General features: G+C 43.9%; 2 protein-coding genes across 2 annotated transcripts in view; both read right to left on the reverse strand.

The window, feature by feature from the left end:
- Positions 1-5,420: 5,420 nt before the first annotated feature.
- Positions 5,421-9,034, reverse strand: LOC122388712 (ATP synthase lipid-binding protein, mitochondrial-like). The gene is made up of 3 exons (XM_043380069.1): positions 8,952-9,034; positions 6,371-6,456; positions 5,421-6,049 (listed from the first exon to the last, which is right to left on the reverse strand). Exons 2-3 carry the CDS (start codon positions 6,413-6,415, stop codon positions 5,702-5,704), a joined length of 393 nt encoding a protein of 130 aa, XP_043236004.1. The 5' UTR covers positions 6,416-6,456; positions 8,952-9,034; the 3' UTR covers positions 5,421-5,701.
- A 3,624-nt stretch (positions 9,035-12,658) lies between these two features.
- The window catches only part of LOC122388711 (protein quiver-like), a 35,917-nt gene continuing 32,021 nt past the window's right edge, over positions 12,659-16,554 (reverse strand). The window contains exons 6-7 of the transcript XR_006257858.1: positions 15,917-16,207; positions 12,659-14,194 (exon numbers count right to left, since the gene is read on the reverse strand). The gene's annotated coding sequence lies outside the window, so the exon portion shown is untranslated. The remainder of the gene's footprint in view (positions 14,195-15,916; positions 16,208-16,554) is intronic.

Consider the following 16,554-nt stretch of genomic DNA (forward strand, 5'->3'; position numbering starts at 1 on the left):
TTTGAATTTCGAAAAAACCGGAATATATGTGATAGTCCCTACCGCCTTCTATCTACATACCAAATTTGAGATCGATACCTCGTTTTTTGGCCAAGTTATAGCGAAAAAACTGTTCAAAATTGATGACGTCAAATTTTCAAACTCAATTTTTAGCAATTCTAGACCTCGTAGCGCAAAACAAAGACCACCATTAGACTCCCCGTGACGAGCTGCATCGAATCGATACCCATTTTGTGCAAAAATATCAACTTTGAAATTTGACCTTTTTTGACCTGACCTTGACCTGACCTCCACCAGAAAGTGACCTAAACCGTACCTGATGCTCTTATAAACAACACCATTGAGTTGGAAATGAAAAACTGGCCATAAAACATGCATCACATAACCTTAGTAAAGTTGGGCTCATGTGGTGACCCTTGGTGACCTTTAGTGACCTGACCTGTGACCTGACCTGGTATGACCAGTGACCTCTAATAGCAACATATGTACTAGACAACTGACGCCTTATCGCTGATTTTCGACAAAATGCGTTTTACTCGGTGTTATAGCGCTTTCCCTAGAAGCCCTGTGAACGGTGAAACATTTTATCTTTGACCTGACCTGTGACGTCATCGGTGACCCCGAGGTCAATGAAATTTGGTTTCCCTCGTTAAATTTGACAGGGCTATCGAACGCCGTTTGAATTTTTCGGATCCGTCCAGTAGTTTCGGAGATACGGGGGGGGGGGCAAAAAAGTGCCCCCCCCCCCCACCGCGTGGAAGGTGGCTGGTAGGCCCAAGATTACTTTACTTATAAGGTTAGTTCACTAAAGAATTTTTGCCGCCCAGGTGACGTCACATAATATGGTAGCGATATGGTAGCCTTTTGCAAATACATAAATGACTTGCGTGAGACATTTATAATGCAAGGTATTGTTCAAGGCCGTATAGGCCGTTTATAATAGGGTATTGTTTGTGGATTTTGCCTTAAAATAGGTAGTGATAATGGGCAAATTTGCGATTTTAGATCGGACTATTGAGGATTCAGACGACTCTAGCTTTATTTATCAGATCGCTTATAAAATATCACCAGGTTTTCTGTCATTATTTTCCCTTTTAGTGTCTGTTCATCAGAGGTTGGTTTGTATCGCACATTGAAATTGAAATGCTGATGAGTGATTAAATTTTTATTCAGCTATGAATATTTCTAAATTTTGGGTTGAGCATGACCATCAGATATGCAATAATTAGCCCTCATAACAATGCTGCATTGGCTATATTGACAAAGTGATGGTCTGAGCAATGTACACCAATTGCCTCAGTAAAATCATGCATTAGAAAAATGTGGTAGTCGTTAAGCAAGCCCCACACTTGTTTTTCCAACCAGGAAGAGGCGCTCTACCCAGAGATGCCTGCTAATCAAGTCAAACCAAACCAAACCTAACCAAACCTGGCCTAACCTTACCTACAACCTACAATCTTAAACCTACAGCCTAAAACCTACCACCTTAACCTACCCACCACACTAAATCCGCACTGCACCAAGCCATTAGCCAAATCCGCTCTGCACCATGCCAAATCCGCACCAGCCGAATAAGCCCACACCAACAAGATCTCGTCGAAGTTACCATATTTGCAGATTGGCTGCTCCAGTACACATTCATTATTCATGGTTTCCATATGACGTTCAATATATCTTTTGCTGGATTATATGAAATTGAAATAGCTGTGCAAAATGTGCCAGACCATGTTTCTAAGTGACTTCAATGATTTAGAAGTTAGAACTTCATCACTCACTGGTCTTCTTATGTAAGGAACTGTGGGCAGCATGGGCACAGTCTAACGTAGCTAATGAACCTGCAGTTCAGCTTCAGCCTTACATTAAGGTTTCCTGAGTGGGCAATATGCATTCAAAAATAGATGTGTTTGGAGTGGACGAAGAAGTTGATGGTTCTTTGTGCTGAAAATGTTTAGTGTTGTATTCATATTTCAGCATAGTTCTTCAACTCAATTACTTGACCCGTCCCGGTCACCCAATATCTCAAGAGCACTGCTCAACAAAATGAAAATGATTTTTATGGGTGCTACTAGGGTTACCCGCGTGCTCCGCAACGCGAAGGGGGGATTTTTTGACCCGTGGGTATTGGGTTGGTCTGTGTCGATTTGGTTGGTAGATATCCATTTCGTTCGATTGCTTTTTGACGGCCATGCATTTCGTAAGAAAACAAAAAGATACATCGCATCGAGGTGCCCGTGTCGTATTATCATGCGTTCTACTTTAGAATGATTCGAAAACTGGCGTGAAGTCTTTTGAGGGCCATCGATGAATTTCGCTAAAAATGACAATGTAATGGTTTGGAACATTTACATTTTTAAGGATACTGTTGCTAATCATGCAAAAATGAAGAGTGAATATTGGACAGAATTGAATGCTCTATCCAATGGTACCATATTCAATTGCCAAAGGTATCAGGTTATGCAGCAAACCCCGTGTGATTAACAAAGTGACACAAAATTGACAAACACCATTTTCTCCCGTGATTTGTACCACCTTGATTTGGATCAATCAGCTTTTCACAATTTTTATATGATAGGCGGTACATTTCTCTTGCCAACAGGCGTTGTTCCAACTCGCCCTGTTTAACGGTCACCTAAAAATAAAATCAATTCCAAAATCCGCCAAAAACCGCAATTTTTCAACAAAAGTGCCCTCCCCGGTGCACGTGGCGCGTGCTATCCTCTGTATCGCACACGATTCCATTGCCCATTCAATTATCTACACGATGCTGTTTTCCCCGTGCCGGTCGGATCCCTGGTCACCAAGATATTGCACGGGAACTGGACCCGTGTCGGCCAAAATTAGCCGTTTTCGCCCGATTTCGCACGCCGATTTATACATGTAAAGTCTATGACGCGAATTTGCACTTTTTGGGCACGCGCCACGCGCTCAATAACGACCCGATCAAGCTGAGACCCCTCAAAGGCACGTCGCGCATCTTTGATCTATAAGTTGTGCAAATTTCACCGGGCTAGGTGCAACGGTCTGGCCTGTAGTCCACGCAAAGCACCACCAAGTCGGGACCTCGGTAACGGACAGACGCACCCTCCTCAAATAGTAATATAGATTAAAGTACGAACATCAAATATCATCAGCTCACCAATATTCTTCTGAATCATGTGATGTTTTGTATCTCTAAATGATTTCCATTTCATAAAAGAACATACTCCACCCTTGTAACATTTATTGTACATGCCACCTTGGAAATACATTCATAATGATTCATGTCACTGTAGCACTTGTGCTTGCTCATTTGCGCCTTGCGGCAGCACGACAGTTGCTCACAATGTTCTGTGTTAAGGTATTAACCACAAATTATAATAGTAGACAATACTCTACTCAATTAACTAGGTACTTATTGGATGAGAGAAATGTAAAAAAATGGACTCAACAAGACCAGTCAACCAGGTCCCTTGCCTTGGTGATCTGTTGATTGTTCTCGTATCAAGTGAACTTCAACATTTTATGATTTTACACATTATTAATATTCACTAGAAATAGATATTTGTGCTAGAAAGACCAATACTGGCATGTTTTCTTCTCTTGAAAGGCATAACACAGCCTTTTTCACACTTCAGCCCATTATCTTGTAGGTTCAAAGTGGCTCAGATACGAGTCTTCAGTTCCTTTGGTAGTGCAGTATGAGGTATACCAAGTTCCAGTGGTATTTTTGAAGCATACTATAGATCACTCGCCAAAACAATGCACCTCATAGAAGTCTTGCTATTGTTAAGTGAATGTTTGCCATTCGATTTGGCCAAAATCATAATAAATTTGCATATTATTGATAGGAAATGGCGTTAGTATCTAACTTTTGCAAAAGCGGCGCAAGACGCATTTGGTAGCACTATTTTGTTCCTTCACGAGAAAAAACTTCATCGAAATTTGCAGGCCTCATCTAAAAGGCAAAATTAATGCTTGGTTCATTCGAATTCGACCTATTCAGGCCCGGTTTTGGAAAAATCAAGCCTTACTGAGTCAAATGGTATGCTTTTTATAATATTTTAGCCCTCAACTTGGGCGTCAGCCCAGCTCAAAACTCGGCCTCATTTGTATGGATCGTTATGGGGTGAAGGGATTTTTGCCGCCCACGTGACGTCACGGTAAAGGAATTCTGAGGCTCGTGAACGGGGGCTGGGTAGGCCCACCGCCTGCCGGGTTAAACGTGGTCACGTTCAGCGTTGATCTTGATCTGCCAAACCAAACCCCACTGCTTAAACATAATAATACGCGAAACTGACCAATAAGTTTGCAAAAAACAATCCCATAAAATAATATATCTGATTCTTAGAACAGTTTCCACACTCCCGGATCAATTACGAACAAATAACTGCGATTCCAACGATTCCAACCTATATAAAAGCAACGCAGATCTCTCAAAGTTGTTGTGCGCCAGATTACACGCAATCGCAGTAAATGTGCGCCATTTTCGAGAACAAATGTTTCCAATTTCCTTTTAATTTAGCTGCCTCTTTCACTTGCTATCAGCCAGAGTCAAGTCCTTGGTCAAGTCCATCGTCGTAAACCTAATATACGGCCTTGGTCTTGGTCGTAAGTCTATTTCAGTATATCTCACTGAACTCTGTCTATCTCGAATCTTTAGAGTCCAGACTCTATGCTGTGAGTCATCTAAAAAGCTCGTTTTTTATTAGATTTACACTTATTTTTCATTCAATTTAAAGCTGTCTTGACCTAAACGACACACCTAAATGACCTGAACCAAAAGACAAATTCGGATGGATCCACGGTATAGTCAGTACTGAACCACTGAACTCTAATGAATGACCTCTAGTTTGAAACAAAGTTCCTGAGAAAAGTTCAGTTTTCGTGTTATTCTCGAAAACCCGTAGTTTTTCGTCGACTTCGGGCACCGCGGGGGGAAGGGGGAGGCATTTGCCCTGATGCTCCCCCTGGATCTGTCAGTGAACTGCCTCTCCCTACCGCCGAGCTTTCCAGTTAAAACTTTTTAGTTATCATATAGGTAACCATGGAAAGATAATGCACGAAAAAAGCAGCCGTACTAGATGGCCAAATGTGAAACCCAGCCGGCTTGCCTAGCGAAGCGGATGCACAGACAGGTCGGCTTATAATCCCATTGGCGTACTGGTAAAAGTGAAAAGGCCACGTCATAAACACGCAAGAAGTCAACTCGACTCAGAACTAAGTCGGATCCTGCCCAGAGGAATTCACTCTTCACGAATAGGTTTTTGGCAAGCTCCGACTGTCTCCCGTCACCTGTAACCACGTACCCGAACCAAATTTAGCCTCGGGTTGGGGGGCAGGGGCTAGCGCCTCACTTGGCGTCGACACTCGCTAAATATTCTGTTCTATTCATCAGAAGCTTCAGAAACGATAGTTTATTGGTTCGAGCCCTAAACGCAAGGTCTGGTCGTGTAGAAGTGTATATTTGTATATCTAGCCGGTTGACACCCACTCACACATTTCGCGGCGGACACCCCTTCGGTGCGGCTCACCTGGTCGCTCAAAACACGCTTCAAATCACATGTATCCGACACCCAGCCAGGCGGTGGCCCTACACGACCCCGTTCAGTCTCTCGGCGCTAGCCGCGCGTCGGGCTCGGGGCACGCCCGGCCGGCGGCCCCGATCCGGCGCCGCGACCGGCCGGCTCCCCTCCCCGTCTCCTCTCCTCTCAGCCGAGGTCGCTTAGAACGCGAACAGCAGCAGGAACGCCATCATCAAACAGAACAGACCCATGGCCTCGGACAGGGCGAATCCCAGGATGGCGTACGAGAAGAGCTGCTGCTTCAGGGACGGGTTGCGCGCGTAGCCGATGATGAGGGAGCCGAACACGGAGCCGATTCCGGCTCCGGAGCCGGCCGAGCCGACGGTGGCCGCGCCGGCGCCGATGAACTTGGCCGCAGAGTCGATGTCGCGCGAGACTGCCGAGGTCTGGATGGACCGGTAGGGCACCACGGCCTGGCTGGCGGCCGGCGCCGCGGTCACGGGGCTGCTGACGGGCGCCCACGCCGCAGAGCTCAGAGGCCGCAGCACCTGAAACACAGCATCCAAAAATGGGTCACATTCCTGATCGGCACACGATACTTATCGATCTATGAAGTCAGTTTGATCCACTGTTTAGATCAATCGATCCATTAACACTCTGAACAAAAGGAGATAGCATCGTACTAAGTGAGTTTTGGCTGCCAGCAGTGATTAAATGTCTGCCTTCCATCCTAGCAAACCTACACAACTGCTCTGAAATTGATTTAACAGCATTTTGTTCATGTTCATGTTGTTAAATGAGAGTCCAAATTGTCATTGACTCACTGGCTCGCAATGGCCCCACCGGAAAATCAGAATCACTGAACTTACGGTGGCCCGGGTCGCGGGGAGAACGAAGCGGGAGGCGGCGTACATGTTTGGTGTGTTTTGGGTGGTCTGCGGCTACACCGTGAAACCTGGGAAAAAGTAGAAAAAAAAATGGTCACATATGGCATTATGTCATTGATGGTATCTGCACCCAAGTGTCAGCAGAAAATGATCCGTGCCTGTTAGGCACGGGGAACTAATAAATCTGATTCCTGGTGGCAGAAATGTGAGAGCACATAAGATAAAAAAAAACTTGTTGATCTCATTAAGGAGAAATTTAAAGCCAAATGAAAGCCAAGAGACATACAAATTGAATTACATCTCTGCTTGGGCAAATCCCTTTGCCAGTCTCAAATATTTAAAAGATCAAAAGTTCCACAAAACAGAGAATGTCAGAGGTAATATGGGAAGGTAAAAACCAGGGCTGCGGAGTCGGAGTCGGAGTCGGAGTCGAAGTCGGAGTCGGAGTCGAAGTCGGTCGGAGTCGACAGTTGTGACCGGAGTCGGAGTCGGAGTCGGAGTCGATTTTAGAAACCCGAGCCGGAGTCGGAGTCGGAGTCACCGAAAATCTGTCGACTCCGCAGCCCTGCTAGGTCTGCGGAGTCGGAGTCGGGAGTTGGAGTCGGTCGGAGTCGACAATTCTGCCCGGAGTCGGAGTCGGAGTCGGAGCTGGTTTTTGAAAGCCGGAGTCGGAGTCGGAGTCGCCGAAAATCCATCGACTCCGCAGCCCTGGTAAAAACTCCCCCTCTCATAATGCCCAGCAGTAGCACAAGAGGCTTTATCATTTCATTTCATCTTTATCATCTAGGTTTCAAGGACCACATTGCTGAATGCCGGCAACCTTATTTTTTCCAAAATAATATACCTAGTACGTGGAGGCATCAAACTCGCTCTGTGAATAAGATTTTACTTTCAAGAAACCTTTTCTTGGCTCAAATTTTGACCAAGATCAGATGATATTATCAACACCAATTGAATAAACTCTCATTGATGGGTAAAGGATAAAAAGTAATTAAATAGGGAGGTAAACCAAATAACTTGTCAAAAAAAAAATCATTTTCTCAAACCTTTTTCTTGACAATTTCTGATGCATTTAACATTTTATGGCATACAAATGTTTGAGGAATCCAGGAGTTTCATTTGATTTCACATGATTTTTCAGACAAGATGTTTAAAAGTTTAACTAGCTTCAATGCTTTCAGCCATCATTTGATGAATTGTTGGGAATTAAAATCCCCCCCCCCCCCCTAGCAAAATCTGACAATATTGTTTTACCATAGGAGCCAGCACTGAGTTACATGACAATTATCTGCTTTAAAAAAAAGATCTTAGCCAATATCTGGGTTGATTGGTGTATTGATTAGGCTCAGTAGTGAAAAAGTGATCCAGTGTATCCAAAATGACTCATACTTGTAGATCCTTCTTCAGAAATACATAGCTATGTCATCAGAATGTTCTTGTGACAAATAGAACTAATATAAGCATGACTGAATAACTATACTGAATGGAGAACCACAAAGGTTTTCAAAGATGCATCAAACTGAACTCAATGAGCTAGTTCAAAATATTTTATCCATTAATATTCTATTCAATATCTTAGCTGATTAACTTCTAAAGAATCAAGGACTTTTTTACTAAGGATTTTTCAGCTGTTGGGGTTGGCCAACTGAACTGAAAATGTACCTCTGGTGTACTTATATGTTAAATATTTTTCAGCTTTTAATTATTCCATGTGTTGTACTGAACTGGACCACATTGACCACCATATTCAGCAATAGGCCATAAAACTTAAAATAATTTTGATGGGATTTAACATCCTTAAATATTCTATGCGATGACTATCAGCAAATCAGATTAACATGGTAAAAAACATTCATACTAAATGGTTCCCCTTAAACCATAAGGCACTGATTGAAATCGTAGATGGTATTACTGAGTGTAGCCTAATAAAACTGACTAGTTTACATCTGAAACTTCTGCATTTTGCATTCTCAATTCTAATTTTGTACTTAGCAAAGCATTGAAACAAACTTAAAAGACACAAGAGATTATTTTAACTTAAACAGCAAATCTCGTAAGTCGTAACATTAAAATGATCTTCAGTCTCCTGATCTCTTGAACATAAGAGAAGTGTTCAAGCTGATGTAGCCCAGAGTTAAATGGAAACAAAAGGAGGTATGAAGCAATGCAGCAATTCAAGTTTTAGCCCAACTCCACTACAAAACACGGTGAAAAGTGAGGGACCCAATCATTCATACAAAGTCAAAGAAGGGAATGCTTCATATTTAATGTTAGGCGTTCCTCCAGTATCCTACTTATAATTAAGGCTAATGTATCATAAATTTATCCATTCCTGAAATAAATCATGTGATAGAGGACCACATAAAAATTAACACGCCGGCCACGATGTGCGCCACAAACGGAGACGATAGAAAATCAGCTTAAATTCACACATTATCACAATGTTAAAGGAAAAGAAGGGATAGAAGTACACTGAATAGTCATTTAATTAAAAATTTAAGCCAAAGATACTCCAATATGCATAATATGACAACTTTCGGAGCCTCCTAACCCAGCAACTCACCGGCTTGAAGAGGAGGCAGCGACAAGAAGGCCGCAGGCTGAAAAGAAGATGGCAGGCTACCAAACGAAAATTGAAGAGCCAAGAAGGAAAATGAGTCAAGTTTCTTGGCGTTTTTGCCGGCAAGATTTGTGAAACATACAAATTGCGTCTTTTACCAAAATTTACAGGAATTTTATCGTTGCAACATAATATTTTGTTGATTTGGCTTGTTTCTTTTCATATTTTGTCATTTTGAAATTTGAAAATAATAAAAATATGGTCTAGTCTATCTTGTCTAATTTGGTAGCAGAGTATAAGAGATAGGAAACAAGGCAAGTAAATTATCTAATCGCTGTACTAGCATGTGATATCATGAAGTATGATAGGATTTTGGTTGTTAAATTGGGAGGTATGGGGAGAATTCCCTCTTCAAAATAAAAAAAAAATCATCTTTGAGATTGACGACACAGATGGCGTCTCACTAACGCTAGCAGGTGTTGTACTCTGATTCATTGCATTCAGAAGGACTTGCTGAATCGAATGATGTGGATTATGACCTCCTTTGACCAGTTTTGTATCCTGACTTTGACTTGAGGTCAACACTCTTTGTTGATCTTTCGCAAACAGAGATTCGATTATTCGAAGTGTCTTAGTATGACAATGACTTAGTATTTTGCCGGTCCCGCTAGCTCAGTTGGTCCTACGTTAAACTTCGGGCTCCAAATTCTACCATAGATCAGGAGTTGCGCCTTCGGAGGCCGAGTGCAGGGTCAACGCAACAAGCTCTGCTTAGCGGGGTACTGTCCTTGTGAATCCTATTCAAATGATTCGGACAATTTTTTTTAAATGACAAATACCTACGATGCTGCCAAAACGGCGGTCTGCGACTATGTTAAGCGAAGTGGTCTCGTAAAAATAAAAAATTAAACAGGCCTTTAACTTTGGGTAGGTATTTGAGCTGACCTCCGAGGTCACTTGAGACTGGTTGACCTGAGACAGTTCAAAGTCATGGTGTGACATTTAAATGCAACGAAGAAAAGTGAAAATGCCTTCTGTTTTGAACACAAGTCAAAACCGCACTATAGTCCATTTTTTTCAAAAGGCTCATGGCCCGAAGTATTATTTTGGAGTTGGCACGTGCGAGACGCTAGAAAATAACGCAAGCTGAGATGAATTTCTCGGCCATTTTTGAGGCCTTGATTTTTGAAAGATAAACACAGTGCCACGGAGCAAGTTGTTCTATTTAGCTTTTAAATCGTGTCACATTGCAGAATGTTAGTAAATTCATAGAATTGAGCCATTCTGTTGATTTTGCATGCAAATTTAACGTCACTCCTGTATTAACCTTGATTCCACAGCAGGGTTGTGCTTGACTCATGAGTCGAGTCAGGGATTTGACTCAACTCTGACTCAGATGAGTCAGGTTTGAGTCGAGTCGTATAAAATGTTGAGCTGTTGAGTTGAGTCAGAGTTGAGTCAGACAAAAATATTAAGGTGTTGAGTTGAGTCAGAGTTGAGTCAGTAAAATAACTTTTGACATTGAGTTGAGTCAAAAACATTTAGGAACACGAGTCAGCTGACTCATCTTTCTAGAAACAATATATAAGCTTTTCATTCTCCCCCGCATAACAACTTAGGCCTGGCCCTGCTGCCTGATTCCCCCCCCCCCCCCCCGCTCAACAACTTTTTTATCTGAGTCAATTTTGAGTCAACACACTTGACTCAATAAAAAATTTGAGTCAAGTTTGAGTCAACTCATATTTTCATTGAGCCGCTTGAGTCATGAGTCGAGTCAAGGGAAAAAATCAGCTCCTTGTTTGAGTCAGAGTTGAGTCAGGGCTTTATGAAGTTAAATGATGAGTCGAGTCGGCAAATTTTTTTTGAGTCGAGCACAACCCTGTTCCACAGCCAGCCCATCACTTGAGAAATAGCAAGCGGCAACTAATTAAACATTCAAGACAGAATCTGTCGGGGGCCGGAATTCTGAGCGGCAAGCTCATGGAAAACATGTCATTATTTGCTGAAGCTGGTGACGTTCCGTATTGTTGTCTTACATTGTGTTCTCGCATGCTACCTACAAACTTCAGTCGTCTTTTTATAAGTCTTTCCAGATTTAGTTGGCGCATACCTGACTTCTTCCCAGTGCAGAAATCGATCGATCAGCATTTTAATAGATCGGCAGATATGCTGGCTCATGTTTCTTTTTGTACTCAACAGAAATAAATCTAAAACAAAATGTCAATCCGTGTGTTACTTTTGTAGGTCTGCAAACAGGTCATCCACGTCAACAGTTTAATCATTTGTTTAGTGCCTATGGCTAGACCCCGTGTGGAAGCATTTTCGATTCACAGTTCCTCATTATGAGTCGAATGTCTATACTTTTTTCCAAACTATCGCAAGTCAGAGACCAGCCGACCGAGCTGGCCGAGCCGGCCAGTGATTTCGAAACGTGCCAAGCCGGTGTTCGTTGATTTCTGTAAAAACCATCACTTTGCACGTGACAATTCTAAAATCGATTTTCGGGCCGTGCGCCTTTTGAAAAAAAAAAATGGACTATAACGAAGTTAAGTTTGCAGGCATTTGGGACAAAAGCCCCCTCGCCCAACGCCCGAAACCCAATAAAGTTGTCGTTTTTTTCTAGAAAAGATAGAAAACTAAATAACTTATAAGGAAATGTTTCCTTTAAACTGCACAGCAGTGCCTGAGTTATCTAAATACGAGGAGTTTTCTTTTTTAGAAAGTTACTCCTCCTCCCCCTCCCACAGCGTCTGAGACATCCGTTCTGGATCCGCCTATGCAAAAACGTTCAATACCTACTTTCAGAAGCGTAACATTTCTACCATTATGCAATGGGTGTGGTCCGGTGCACTTGATGGCCAGCTAGTGTCACTTCAAGGTCATGGTAGGTCACGAAGGGTCGCCAGCAGTTTCATGGACAAATATATTGATGAAGACGCGCCAAAGCGATGAAATTGAAAACAAACACTGTGGATGTGTTCACCGTTCAGCCCTACCCTCCTACCTACCGATCGACTGATATGTAACATGACCTCAGCCGTTTTCGGTCATGTCATTAAGGTCTGACCTGAGGTCAAATTTTAAAGTGAGCTCCCCAAATTCCACGTCAACTTTCTATGGTCGACAGCCAAAATTAATTCATTATGCGAGTGTGCACTTCTGAATAGATCGATGCTGCCCTTGATGCCGCCTATTCTAAATCTGATAACAATTTTTCGTTGTCGGTAGCAGATTTTTTTAGTTCATGACTTGTGCACTACTAAAATGTTATTTGTTTTTGTAGTTCACTTTGCTAAGAAGGAAAAGTGCGTTTTATAGATGTGATTTTCAGTGGTTTCCACACCTATATGGGCTGCCGTCCTTGGCCCGCTATAAATACACAGCACAGGTCCCGGCCACGCAGCGACATCTACACTCTACAGAGCCGTCTACCCTATGTTCTATGGCAGCAGTGTCAGCGCAGTGGGGGCGGCACCAGCACTGACCTAACCCTTGTGCAATGTGCATAGTATACCCGATGTCAGCGCATGTTGCACCCGATGTCAGCACATGATGTACCCGATCTGGCAATACCTATATGACGTATCAGATCTAGCAGTATATGATGTATGTAGGTACCTCGCCTGATCTGTAAGCTCAAGGTGTACCTGATTGTGAATATTCGACAGTGCATACTGCATAATGCACCCTACCACAAAAGACACACAAAAGACGGTTCGTTAATTGTGTATTTGGTATCAAGCTGGACAAGTTACACTTCAGCCGATAACAGTCAATATACTGACGAATTGTCTAGACTAGTACCGTGTTGGTGTCACGCCGAGATGCGCTCAATCGCGGCACATTCGACCCTCACTGGGTGTCACAGTTGACACTCACTCACAGTCGATCCTCACTCACAGTCGACACTCGACACGCTTGTGGGTTACTGGGCGGGTCATGACTAGCGGTAGGGCAGGTGACCCGAGCGATGGGGCGCCCACTGATACTTCAGCATTGAAAGTTGTGTTTAAGTTGTCAAAGAGTGTAAGTTAAACTGTCAGTTTGAAGCTCGGTTGGAGACCGTAAGATATCGGTAGGTATTTTAAGTACAGCTGCTATCGAAGTTTTGCTTTTGGTAATAGCTATCCATAGTCAAATACGGTAGTATGGATGTGTGTGGACACCTTAAAACAAGGAATAACGCTGCGAGCTAGCTCACATTCACTGGCCTTCAGGGAAGCGTGTGGACCCCTTGAAGACCCGTTTTAACATCAGGCCTATGGCGGTGGATGGAAAGCATTGAGCCATGGCCCCGACATTGATCCTTAGCTAGAGCCACGGGTGCATAGACTTAGAGCTGCCATGTCCTTCACGAAATGCAATTTAAGTACCATGTACAACTACAGACTACAGATGCAATGCACCGTCATACATTAGTTATTTTTACTGAAAAGTCACTGCGAAAAGGAGTCAACAAGTCCAGCACGAAAAAAATAAGCAAATCCAACTTATGCGGCAGCTCCCACGCAGTCAATAAGAGCAGAACTACTGTTCATATTGGCAGCTTGGTACGGGGTGGTGTGAATTATTCGTTTGCCGGCTAGCAGATCTTTGGGCACCACATCACCAAAGGACATTCGCACGGTCCCGGGCAAATACGTCAGCCTACGAATCTGCAGCCTAGACACAACTGTAACCTATCGGTGGTAACAAAGTTTTGACCCAAAATTATACACGGTAATGAAACATTAACTTGCTAATGCAAAATATGATCCATATACCGCATTAAACGGTTTCTTAGTTTCACAAACTTTGAAGCCAGTACCATGAATTTATATCATCTTTTACCATATCTTGTAGCTAATTCCATCTTTCTAACAACGGACTTGCACTGCATTGCATCGTTCTTTGTGAACACCGAAACGTGTATTTTATAACGTAATACTGATACACTTATACCACGATTTCAGTCCTCCAGTTGCAAAACGCTCCGCTGGTCGAGCCGCTTGAAATGAGATTGAATGTCTTTAAACGTCAAGAAAGATGACAGAGCTCAGCACCTGACATCAGTGCCACGTCTGCTCGCTCTGTGATTCATTGATGTCATCGCTGAAGCAGCTGCCTCCTCTGATGTGGACGGTTTCTGAAGAGACGACCGATGTCTTCAGCAGAAGGCGTCGTAGGTGAGGTTCCTTCTCCCTGCAGCCAGCGACGGGATACTGCCAAGCCTGATCAGCTCTGCCGACTGCTCGACCGAAGAAATCCTGCGAAAACGAGAACGTGATCAGATGCAGGCATCATAGGACTAAACTGGCTGATTATTTATTATAGGTATGACAATGAACAATGAAACAATGTTTTCAGAGTTTTTTTCAATCTCATGCAAGACTGAGCTAAACATTTCGTTTGACTTTCAAGATAAAAAGCGACGAAAATTGGAGCCACGGCGCTTGCCATCCCATCAATCGTATTAGTTTACATCCGTATCCCTAGATGGCGCTAGTAGTGGACGCCTGAAGCTATGCTGTGCCGCACGGCCTACAGGCGAACACGGGATAATGGGCGGCGTTGCGCAATAATGCGCACCGATCGGCAATGACAGGCGAGCCGTGGCCACTGGCCAGTGCCGAATTCACAAGCAGGCTGCCCACACACGATCAATGACCGATTAGTGTGTTCAGCGCTGCCAATTTTCGTCTCTCATGTATTCGACAAGAGGTATGTGCAGTATCGCAACAGTAACACGTTTTTCCTATCTCAAATAAAGACTACGAGTATATTGTTGCATGTAAATAAGTTAGACACCGTATAAACCGTGTATATAAATATGCGAGCAAGGCAGTTTTGTGTTCGAAACATTCATTAATATTTGTGCACTGTGTGCAATGTGTTGCCTTGATTTCGTTGCCAATTCAATAATACCAGTAAAACGCCTTTTGGGCGAAGAACGAGCGAGCGAGATAGTGAGCCCTGCACGTGCGCAAGGGCGAGAGGGTACTTCCAACGGGCTTGTGCAAAGCACCCTTCTAACCGGTCGCTAGCGGTGTGCCAAATTTGAACGCAATCGGCCCAACCGTTCCTGAGATCTGGAAGCGGCATTCTGCACGTGCGCACGTGCAAGCGGGGTCCAAACTGACTTTTGCACGGCACCCTACTAACTGGTCCCCAGCCGTGTACCAAATTTGAGCGCAATCGGCCCAGCCGTTCTCGAGAGCTGGGAGCGCCCCCTGCACGTGCGCACGTGCTGTAGCACCCCAACCTTAACACATGCAGATGAATTATCTGATGGAGACCTAACTGTGTACCGAGTTTCAATTCAATCGGCCCAACCGTTGTGCCGTTATTGAGGTTGCAATTTTGGGGGTTCTTAAAAAATGTCCAACTTTACCACGCGCCACGTGCGGTGGTTGGCAAGAACGCATGGTGGCCATCACACCACAGAACTTTTACGTCCAAGTGGCATTCAGTAAAGAAGACCGCTTGTCAATCGGATGTCCCGTTCCTAAGATATTAGCTTTTGAAGAGCGTCCCCACGGCCGGCCGGCCGCTTATACTCAGGATTTTCCCTTAATTCAGTATGAACTCGCTCGCTCGCTGCGCTCGCTCGCTCGTAATAAATTCGCATATAGTTTTTTTTTCTAGAATCTGTTTCAGAGTATGAGCGAATTTAGCATCGTGACTTAAAAGTTGCAATAGAATAATTTTATACTCAAAACTATCGAGGACTAGAGAAAGAAAATCAAAGGTAGATAGGTAATTCAGAATCTAATAATACTTTCATTGTTGATATTCGCTACTTGCTCCTTCAAATCCACCCTCCTGTTACCAGCCCATGCTCCTTCTGCTTCCATGGAATACCCAGAAAGTAGCTCATCTGCCCATCACATGGCCTTCACTAGCCAGACGGCGGGCAGTGTGGACTACACGACTTCTTGGCCCACATCCAAGCCCCCCCCCCCTCCCCTCCCCACGCGGCAGACGCTCACCCACTCCATCAGGCGTTGAGCGACTGCCGTAGGAGAGAGCCCGACGCGCGGCATAGAGACGAGAGCAGGAGCGGACGGGAGACCGCCGCCAGCGCTGGCCGATTGGAGTGGGCGTGGTCTTGTGAGTGGGCGTGGCGGTCGGTTGGTCACGTCAGATGCAGCTCCGGTGGAGAGGAGAGAGCGCCGACAAGCTGCTCTCTCCCACTCACTCCAGTCCTCTCTCTGTCGTTATGGCTCCGAACCGATGGACGACTGCCATCGCCCGAACTTGGAGAGTGAATGTAGACTTTTCTGCGAGGCAAACGGTTAGGAGAGTAAATGATGTGAAAGATAACTTCTCAAAATGACACTATACGATGATTTCCATGGTCACTTTCTTGATGAGTAGGAAAACCGTAATAAATTGCATTAGTATCGAAAGAAAAAATATCGGCGCTTATAATCTGTACGATTAAATTCTTCGAACGAGACACAGTTTACAATTTTTCTGATTTTTTAAGCATCCGGCGATCGATTCTATGAATCACTATACATTAGCACGAATGACAGTACACAATACGACAATCACATGTTAACGGTACACAGACAAACATCACGATAGCACCTTCTTTATGCAAAGCATGTCAATGCTGTTCCAG

The sequence above is a fragment of the Amphibalanus amphitrite genome, unplaced genomic scaffold, assembly GCF_019059575.1.
Source record: "Amphibalanus amphitrite isolate SeventyFive unplaced genomic scaffold, NRLGWU_Aamphi_draft 000333F_arrow, whole genome shotgun sequence".
Lineage (NCBI taxonomy): Eukaryota > Metazoa > Arthropoda > Thecostraca > Balanomorpha > Balanidae > Amphibalanus > Amphibalanus amphitrite.

Coding starts and splice junctions, on each gene's coding strand:
- LOC122388712 (XM_043380069.1), bottom strand. CDS start 6,415: ATGTACGCCGCCTCCCGCTTCGTTCTCCCCGCGACCCGGGCCACC. Junction 6,050..6,370: donor TCCCCGCGACCCGGGCCACC/GTAAGTTCAGTG, acceptor GCTGTGTTTCAG/GTGCTGCGGCCTCTGAGCTC.